This window comes from Cannabis sativa, chromosome 4 (genome assembly GCF_029168945.1).
Source record: "Cannabis sativa cultivar Pink pepper isolate KNU-18-1 chromosome 4, ASM2916894v1, whole genome shotgun sequence".
Classification (NCBI taxonomy): Eukaryota; Viridiplantae; Streptophyta; class Magnoliopsida; order Rosales; family Cannabaceae; genus Cannabis; species Cannabis sativa.
The window spans coordinates 8,591,722-8,602,041 of NC_083604.1; the positions used below are offsets into that span (position 1 = coordinate 8,591,722).

A 10,320-nucleotide genomic window follows, 5' to 3' on the forward strand; every position below is an offset into this window, starting at 1 on the left:
GACTTCAGATAGGTTTTTACACTTCTCCAAAATCACTATTCCACCCCCCAGAGTAACCACCATCTTATCAGAAATATTTACTAGCACATAGGCAAATTTCGAAATCTGATGTGGTGTAGTCTAAGAGTTTTAAACACACTCTTATAGACTAACATATAGTTCCTCTTCTTAATCTTAGGATTTATTTGATTGTCTTCCAATGTTCTTCTCCTGGATTAATCTGATACCTACTCATTACTCCCACTCAACAGTAGGTGTCTGGTCTAAGGCATACAAAAGCATATCTAAGACCTCTCACTGTTGATATAAGAAATTCTTTCATGGCTTTATCTTTTCTGGAATAGTTAAGACTTTTCCTTAGATAAATAAAATCTATACCTAAGAAGTTGTGAAGCTTCTATAGATTGCCATTAGAAAGAAAATACTTCAGCATCTTACTAAAGTAAGTTGCTTGCATTAGAGTAAGTAATTACCAGGTATACCACAAGCCATAGGTTTAGATAAACTCAAACCTATAATACTAGGAACAGGAAGTTTGTTAAGTCCATAGAATAGACTTATTAACTAAAATTTCCTTTTATGTCCTTGTAATAGAAAACTTTAGGTTATTCCATGTGAATGGATTAAACCATAGTTCTATTGGCTTTCTTCTTAGTTTCTTATCTTGACAATCCATTACTTGTTTAAACTCACAATGGATTTTAATCACTAGTGTCTCCCAAGTCATAAGAAGGTGAGTTCCTAGAAACTCTCCCACTACGACAAGGCACCGTGAATTATGTCTAAGAAAACTAAATGGTATTGATCTCTTCGGTTGTGACAAGACAACAGAGGCAGTGGGATCATCATATGTTATATAAGATGATAGAACACTTTTGGAATCAAGAATTAAATATCTCCTTTATTTGCTACTTTTTTTTTCAGACTTAGTCATTTTCTTAGAAAAGTAGTATTTGTTTGAACAAACACTTTCTTATCTATTGACAATGGGATGGTCCACCCCTAATCACTTAGAAAAGCTAACAAACCATGGTTAACAGTTCTAGCTTTTCTTAAGATTTTTGATTAGGTCATCCATGAATCTAGTAATGTTTTACATTAAGTATACAACCATTACATCATTCTGAAATTGTATTACCATAGAAGGAATTAGGCAACGACTAGTAACTAATCATTAACATGCAACTCGAAATTTCTGGGGAGGTAAGTTTGGATATAATTCAAAAATCAATTTAATGATCTTTGAACTGCATATCTACTAACTATTTCTCCACCCCTATCAGTTCGCAAGATCTTTAACCACTTACCTTAATGGTTTTAACCATTGCTAGAAATTAATGAAATTTTTCAAACATTTCAAATTTCTTTGCTAAAAGGTATAATCTAGAGTTATCGTTTTAAGAATACAACGAAAAACTCATATCCACCCCTGAATGTACATCCATCTACGAATGAGATGAACTACTTTCAGTGGATATAGGCATATTAACTCTTTGCAGAGATTGATCTTGTCAAATCCACTATGAACAAGATACAAATGCCATAGATTAAAAAAAATGTGGTAGTGTCTATGATGACATAGATTTAGTTACATCAAAGAGTTCTTAGAATACTGTAAGTGGATCCTGGTCACAGAATACCTAACTCATATTCCATACAGTTTTAATCCATTAATAGAAGATAGATATTAAACACTTGAGAAAGTGTAACTGTATTGTATTTTGGAATTAGAAATATAAGAAAATTTCTATTTGGAATTTAAAATTAAAGTCAAAGACTTAAATTTATACCAAAAATAATGAGTAATTCTATCTTGGACCAGCACTACTAATACAAACTCTAAGTCAGATTTGCCCATACAAGTAGGAGATTTCTAAGATTGAGGTTTTATATCAATTGGGAATAGAATTTCGGGATTATAATCATATGCGTCATTTAATTTCTTAAGAGAAAATATAGAATGACATGAAATGATTTATAGACCATTCATCCAATGATATGTTTTTAAAGCTAATTCGAAATGAATAAGCTAAGAGGAATTAGGATAATTTCGTTTATAAATAAGAATTCAACGATGCTTCGATTAGCGAAAGACAAAGTAATCTTATTTATGTAATCTTCTTGTTTCATATTGTAAAAATTAGGGGTGGGCATCATCCAATCCAATCCAATTGAACCGAACCGATCCAATCCAATCCAATTACAAAAAGTTGGATATCCAATTACAATTGGATTGGATTGGATGCTAAAAGTTGGATTCTAATTGGATTGGATTGGTTATTGGATGTCAATCTCAAAATCCAATTAAAAACCGATCCAATCCAATTACATTTATATATATTAAAAAATTATTTATATAATAAAAAATATTGAAAAATATAATAAATATTTATTATATTTTTTTGTATGTTGAATTTGTAACACTTAAGTGTTTAGTATATTTATTTTCATAATGTTTTGTTCTATTTTATTACTTAAATATATTGTTATTTTAATTATTTAAAACTTTTAGCTACAATACACTTGTAAGAATAGTATGTTTATGAATTATTAAACTTAAATAAAAAGTGATACTCAGTTTTTTACGCATTTTTCTTTATATTTTTAAGTTAATATTGAAATTTAGGTGTGTAATTGGATATCCAATTAAAAAACCGATCTAATCCAATTAGTAATTGGATTGGATTGGATTGGATTTTGAGGTCTAATTGGATTGGATCGGATGATAATTTTCCAAATCCAATTACTAATTGGATTGGATCAGATGAGGAAAAAAAGGTTGGATTGGATCGGATGCCCACCCCTAGTAAAAATACTAGTCTAAGGTGTCATCAATTGATGAACAGCTAAATGTTGCATATACAATATTTATCTTTCGAGATCTTACACTATTATGTATGTCTAATGGTGAAAATCCATTAGGGATTTATCTCATTAGAAAAACAAACATGTTAGACCAACAATGAAGATTCGAAATTAAACTACAACTTAATAACAGAAAATAACATGGTTCAATATAAATTCATACACAATTCAGAAATTATAAACATATAGCAAGTAGGAATGACTAGTGAAAATACTAAAACATACAATCCTAAATAATTTCCAAGGTTTTCAACAAACTGATACAGTGTCCCGGTAGGCGAGAGTCAAAGCATCATTTATTGAATAGAGTTGTCAGCTCATCTAAAATAGAAACCATTCTAGCAACCTTTTATTCGATCAAAATAAGAATCCAACGTTGTCCCGGTAGGCGAGAGTCAAGGTTATTCTCATTTTATGAGCTTCCACCATTGTTTCATGTTTTATGAGTTTATCTCTAAGTAGTCACCGTAGGGGAGAGTCTAAATAGAGACGAAAACTCACAAAACACTTATCAAAAGAAATCTTACGGTGTTAAATGCGTTCAACGAATAACCATCCATAGGGGGATGAAGTCTAGCGTCTCGAGGTTATATTGAAAACATTTAACTTTTGTAAGACCAACAATGGAGATCGAATATCTTAATAATAATCAAGCTCATTATTTAAAGTGAGTTGTATTTTCTTTGATTCTCTTTATTTAATTTATTTATTTTAAATATATATTTATTTAAAATTTCCAATTTAGAATGAAAAATTCTAAATATAAATTTTAATTTAATATTTATAAATTTTACTTAGATGGATATAAAAATAACATGAATTATTTCCATCTTAGTAATAATTTCCAATAAATATTTAGAAAAATATTCAATTTAAGTTGTTACAAAATTAATATAAATTAATTTACATCTCAAATTTAATTTTCTATAAATATATATTGCATTTAAAGTATTTAAGAATACAATTTTCGAAAATGCATGTTAAAATAAAAAATTAATCCTGGAAAAATTATTCTAATTTAATGTTGGCCCAAAATTAATTAATAAAATTAATTTACAACAAAAAAATATAATTTTCCTATTTAATTAAATATATAAGAAAAATTTAAAATATTTAAGTATGATGATAAAATCAACTTAAATATTAATTTTTTATTTAATTAAATACACTAGAAAAATACTTCAAGCAAAAATATCATCTATTTAGACTTTCCTTTGACTAATTAATTCAATTTCTAATAATATACTTTAATTCAATTTATTTTAAATTAATCAATAAATGAAAAAATCATTGATTTAAGTTGATCCAAGAATTAATTAAAATAAATAATTAATTTACAACTTAATCTATTTTTCAAGATAAAATTCAAAATTCTAGCATTTAAGAAATGCAATTTCGAAAATTGATTAATAAAATAAAGAGAAAAAAATATATTTTGAAAATTATTTAAATTTAGTTGAAAAAATAAATTTCAACTAAAAATAATTTTCTATTTAATTAAATGTCATGAAAAAGAAATATTTAAGTATGATGATAAAAATCAACTTAGATATTCAATTTTCAAATTAATTAAATGTATTAAATTCAAGAAATAAATAATTAAGTGTAGAGAAGGCTTAATTATTAATCTCTAGTTTAATATTAGGAAAAAATATACTTAAAATAAATTGTACCAAAATTAATTATATAAATAATTAATTTCACAATGTATAATATTTTCCTATTTAATATTAGAAATAATAAGTAGTCTAGAAATAACTATCTAGAAAATATCTTATTTGACTAAGTATCTTTTCCACAAAATTTGAAAAAAAAAATATCTAATTTAAGTTGTATTAGAAAAAATCTAGAACTTAAATATTTTTCAAATTTAAATTTAATTAAATATCAAAAATTATGTTGTAACCACTTAATTTGAAAATATTCCATTTTAAGTTAATATTCGAAAAGATATTAACTTAAAAAATATCTAAAGAATCTTAATAACCAATGCCTAAAATTCCTCAACTTAATTTTGAAATTTGAAATTCAAAAGATATTCAGATTTAAGTTGGTTAGTTGTAGATAACTAAATATCAACTTAAATAAGAATATTTAATGAAAAATTTAAATTAAGTTCCAGAAAGAATTTAGATGGTTATAATTCTATATTTAATTAAATACAAGAAAATACATATAGTTTAGCTTAGAATAAAGAATTCTTTAAACTATAATTTTCTTAAATTAATTTTAAAATAAATGAAATTAATTATATTGCTAATCAATTTTATTAGGTTAAACTAGTGTAATTAACCTAGTACAGTTGTTCAAATCAGGCAAATGGGCCTTCACAATTGGGGTGGTTCATGTGAGGGGGTGCTGGGTTCAGTATGTCGTACCCACTTCTATGGCTCCCAACTTTCACACAAGGCCCAAAAGAGAGGAATTTAACCTTAATAAGAACAACTGTTATTAATTGAATAAGCCCAATAACTAAATGGGCCTAAATAAATTCTATCAAGAACTATGATAATTTATTTTAGCAACAACAACCTATATGTATCTATAATCAAATTAAACACATAGGCTCACACAGGCACACTTTGGATGGGTCCTATCATGTTGCTAGGTCATATTGAAATGAGTTTTATTTAGGGCATAAAACCCAACACAAGTTTCAACACTGCTTGAACTTGATCAACATCTCTCGGACTTAGAGCGCCTAGGGCGCATGTGGAGGCAACGCTTTTGTTTTTTAGTTTTTTTTGCCAAGGTGGAGATTGTTGGGTTTGACTCAAAAGTCAACTTGTCTTGGAGTTGCAAAAATATGGTTCAACTTTCAAGAATTTTGGGACTTGCTATTTGCCGCATTTATCAAGAAGCATGCTCTCTCATTTATTACATTTGGTTGGAGGATAAGCTACCTCATTTATTACATATGGTTGGTAGTTGATGTTTTCCTTCTATAAATATGAAGCTCTTAGAACAGCATTTGCATCTCAATGAAAAACAACAATTTGGGTACAATTTTGTACATTCATGTTCATTGGGAAATTTGTCAAAGAGAGAGAGAGCATTTGTACACTCAAACTTTGCGAAATACTTTGATGAGTTTGGAAACACTTTAGGAAATACTTGATAGATGTTATTATTAGGAAATTTATATCTGTATTCTATACTAGGTAGAAATTACGTGCCGATGCACGTAAATATTAGTTTTATTTAAAATTTGGTTATTTATTTCTTATCTTTTTCTTTGTTTGTGTGTGGTTTTCAGATCAAAGCAAAGTTTGGATTTCAGAGACAATATTAAAATTTCACAATAGTGTATTTCTTATCTTTTCTTTGTTTGTGTGTGGTTTTCAGATAAAATTAAAGTTTGAATTTTAGAGACAACATTAAAATTTCACAATGTAATGAAAATGAGAAGGAAATAATTAGGGGTGTTCACAAAGTATCCGATCCAATCAAATCCGCACGATCCAATCCAATCCAATCCGCAAAATGCGGATATCCGCACTTGTGCGGATTGGATTGGATTGAAAAATCTAAAATCCGCACTTGTGCGGATTGGATGTTGTTTGACCTCAAAAAGTAACCGATCCAATCCAATCCGCACTTAAATATAGATATTTTTAAAAAATTATAATATGTAATATATATTAATTAAAAAAAAACACAAACTTCTAATTTCTTAATCTTTTTTAGTAATATATTGAGTTGGTGTATTTTATTTATTTTGTAATAAAAAATACAAGAAAAATTTCACATAGACACATATACATAAAGTTTAAATATATATATACTAGCTTATTTATTTTAGTAATTAGATACATATATATTTTAGTGTAAATCCAAAGATAAGTATATATATATTGATATATATGTATATTGGTTTAATTTGTATATAAATAGAGATGGAAATAGATTAGTATTGGAGATTAAGAAACAATAGTCTTTTTTAAAATTTTTTTTTTCTATGAAATATTAAATAATTTATTATTAAAAAAGTAACCGATCCAAAATAACCGATCCAATCCGCACTATTGCGGATTGGATTGGATTGGATTTAAACTCTTATGCGGATCAGATTGGATCCAAAATATAAAATCCACACTTAGTGCGGATTGGATGTTGTTTGACCAAAAAAGTGCGGATTGGATCGGATGAACACCCCTAGAAATAATGGCTGAGTAAAGATATTTATTGTATATAAGCATCCTCATCCATTTAGGTATTAGAGCACTCACAAGAAAAGATGTAAATTGTCAAAAATGAAGACAATTTAGCTAATTGTAAAAAATGAATTCCAATAGATAATGTATAATTTATCCATGACAGCTAAGCTGGTCTAAGAAAAATTGTAACTACATTTAACTAAGAAAAATGAGAGAGTGAGCTAAACACTATTTAATTATTTTTTTTATATATTTATTTATTTGTTTTTCTCTTCTTTTTTACTTGATATAATTTTTTTTTTGTATTCTTTATTACCATTTTATTATTATTTAATTAATAAAAATATTTTTAAAAAATTATTATTTAATGATGTAGAAGACCTACAGAGAAGTTCATAAATAAAGTAGTATTTTGGTAATCTACTTTAGATGATAAGAAGAGAGCAATGCACTATTTATATCAACCTTTCCAAGTTTGAGCATTGTCAGAAAAACGAATACTATTAAAAAATTACAAGAATTACAATAATAATTTAATTTGTTCAATAAAGAAAAACAACAATAATTATATGAATACACATTTCTTCTTTTATTCCAATAGAGAGAGAGAGAAAGTACAAATAAATGTGAAACTAAAATCAATGTTTTCTGAACCTACAAGGGTCAGCAGCACAGATCAAGAAAAAATATATATTGGGAAGAAAATAAAGAAAAAAAAAAGCGGGGGTAGGGGAACAAGAGAATTACATTACATGATGATAAGCTAGCTGATGACACTCATACATTAGACACTGATATAGGGTGTTATTACATGGATAATTATGTTAGACTATAATCTAACAATCTTTGAAGTTGTTACAAAGGATATATTAGACTATAATCTAACTTCATCAACTTGTAGTAGTTAGAGGAAGAAGATGAATCCTTGTTTACATTTCCACTTTAAGGTCAGTTTTTTCTTTTTCTTCTTTTTCCTCTTTTCAGTCAACTGCATTCATTCGCATTCTCATTCTCATTTCAAATTCTCCGATCAGAAGGACCGATTCAAGAAATAATTTTTTTTAAAAAAAAAACAACCGGAATAGGTTTTAATCTGTAGAGCTTTTCTTTACTAAATACAAATTGTGAAAGGCAATGCAGCCCCCATTTGATATGATTTTATGTTATATAATGAAGTGTTGAATAAAAATAAGTAGTCTAAGTCAAGGAAAGAGAAAAGAAGAATGAGATAGATATTACCTGAATGATCATGAGTGTCATGATATGCCTTCTTGTTCTAGTTAAGTACGTTTTTTAAGGGCTCTCAGCAAGAGCTTCATCAAATTCACCAAATATGTTGGGACATTCATCCTATTTTCCTCGCTCGCGTGACTCCCAATAGCCACCCATGTAGCGGAAGGTCCATCTTTACCTTCTCTTTCGAACCATTGTGGTTTCCATCCACTTTCTTGTAATTTCCTTGACTGCATTTCCCATACACCAGATCATACCATTAGAGATAAGAAGAACAGAAGAAAAAAAAAACGTGAATATAGACATTTTCCTTACAGAGGAAATGTCAAGTATGTGAGAAAGGCTATTTACAATGCCATTTTGCAAAAATGTCCCATGCATACCATTCTTTGCCTTTTCTCTAAACGTTGTTTCTCAGCATTTGTCTTCTCATATTCTCCATTCTCCAAATGTCGTTGGTCTGGTCTAAGCCTGGAATCCGTAGGTGGGAGCTTCTCCTTCATTCCGTGATCAAATACCCGGGATCAGACAAAGCTATAAAAAAAGATTAGAGAGGCATAAGAGGAAGATGAAAATGCATGTCAAATAATCTCTTTGTTTTTCTCTAATACATCATGTCTACCTGCAAACCTTCCGTTAGGTCGTTCAAAGTGATTGCAAATGAAGTTAAGTTGTACCGAGTGAGATTAACCGTTGGCATAGTCCTTTTCCAAAATAATGATGTATCAGAGGAGGAACTACAATCTTTCATATTGTTGCCCCTGTCACCATTAATATAATACATGCTTTCATCCCACTTTCCAAATATTGTAGCAACATTTTTCCCCATAACATCTTCAACAAATCCATGAACCTGTATTTGTATTACATCATCAGATAAGAACAAATCTGTTAAATATACATGGTAGAGAATTGAAGAGCTAGACTGAAACATATATACTAATAAGAAAATTGAAATCTAAACGTGAAACTAACCTTAGAAATAGAATGGGGCAGAGAAAATGAAGCTGGGGAAATTGTTCAAATCAATTCATACAGACACAAGTTCAACCACAACTCCAAAGATGATAGTCTGAGAGATAGCTGTTAAGGTAACGTGATCTGAAGTTTGGCTTGAACTAAAAGGTGAACTTTGTGAAGAAGTCAATTTCTCAGCATCGGAAGCCATAATCAGAGGAAAGTTTTGAAACAGGGCAATCAAAAAATCCCTAAAAATACCCAAATCTCCTCTTCCTCCATTACAGATAGCAAAAACCGCAATCTCGCCCGTTAACTCAGCTACCCCAGCTGCAAAATCCAACGACGATTCCGCCGCTTTGCATACATATCTCAAAAACTCAGCCAAGAACGAAGCAATCACAGCAGTACCAAATGCTTGCAGCCAAAACGATTTACAGAATGAAGTTCGAATAGAATGAAAGAACTCCAAAACCACTACTTTAGGACGAAGATCAGCACAATCTAGACATTTAGACAGGCACAGAGCCACGACAAGGATAACATTGAGTTGAGATTCAGTGACGAGAGACTCTGGACCATCGGACCATTAGGGCTTCAATGATTGAAATCGTAGAAGCCAATGGTGATAGGTAGCAGTCGTGAGGAGCGACAGATGTAGAGGCAAGTGATATAATCCATTAATTCTGATTCAGAATCGGTCTTCTAGCGGGCAGTGGTGGTGCGATTTGGGATTTCGAATTTAGTTAGTCGGTCGAGACTGGAGAAAGAGGAAGGTAATGGAGATAGGACTTCACCATTCAGAAAAAGACTATAAATGGGGATGATGAATCGCAGATACAGTTGTAGGATGGAGAATTATTGGGATTGAAAATAGCAATATAGTTTTGTTAGAGAAAAAAGAGAATCGCAATATAGTTTGAATGTCATTTATTAAAGGATGGTCTCCGTTAAAGTTAACGGAATAAAAGATAAAAAAACGTTAAACCAAGAATTGCCGTTAGATAGACACTTTTAATATATAAAGATAAAGATATATTTTCTACTCAGATTAATAATATCAGCTATCTCTCGTGAAGTACACGAATTGCTATAATTGAGTTTGTTT

General features: G+C 29.3%; 1 protein-coding gene across 2 annotated transcripts; it reads right to left on the reverse strand.

Moving 5' to 3' along the window:
• Nucleotides 1–7,533: 7,533 nt before the first annotated feature.
• LOC133036644 (oxysterol-binding protein-related protein 2B-like) lies at nucleotides 7,534–10,094 on the reverse strand. Of its 2 annotated transcripts, XR_009687222.1 has the most exons (4): nucleotides 9,231–10,094; nucleotides 8,878–9,108; nucleotides 8,639–8,789; nucleotides 7,534–8,485 (listed from the first exon to the last, which is right to left on the reverse strand). XR_009687222.1 is itself a non-coding variant. In XM_061113236.1 (2 exons), the coding sequence occupies exons 1-2, from the start codon at nucleotides 8,756–8,758 to the stop codon at nucleotides 8,303–8,305; spliced, it is 303 nt and encodes a 100-aa protein (XP_060969219.1). In that variant the 5' UTR covers nucleotides 8,759–8,867; the 3' UTR covers nucleotides 7,534–8,302. The 2 variants fall into 2 exon arrangements, 1 of the variants encoding a protein (XP_060969219.1); XM_061113236.1 differs by lacking the exons at nucleotides 8,878–9,108; nucleotides 9,231–10,094 and having other exon boundaries at nucleotides 8,639–8,867.
• Between the last annotated feature and the right edge of the window lie 226 nt (nucleotides 10,095–10,320).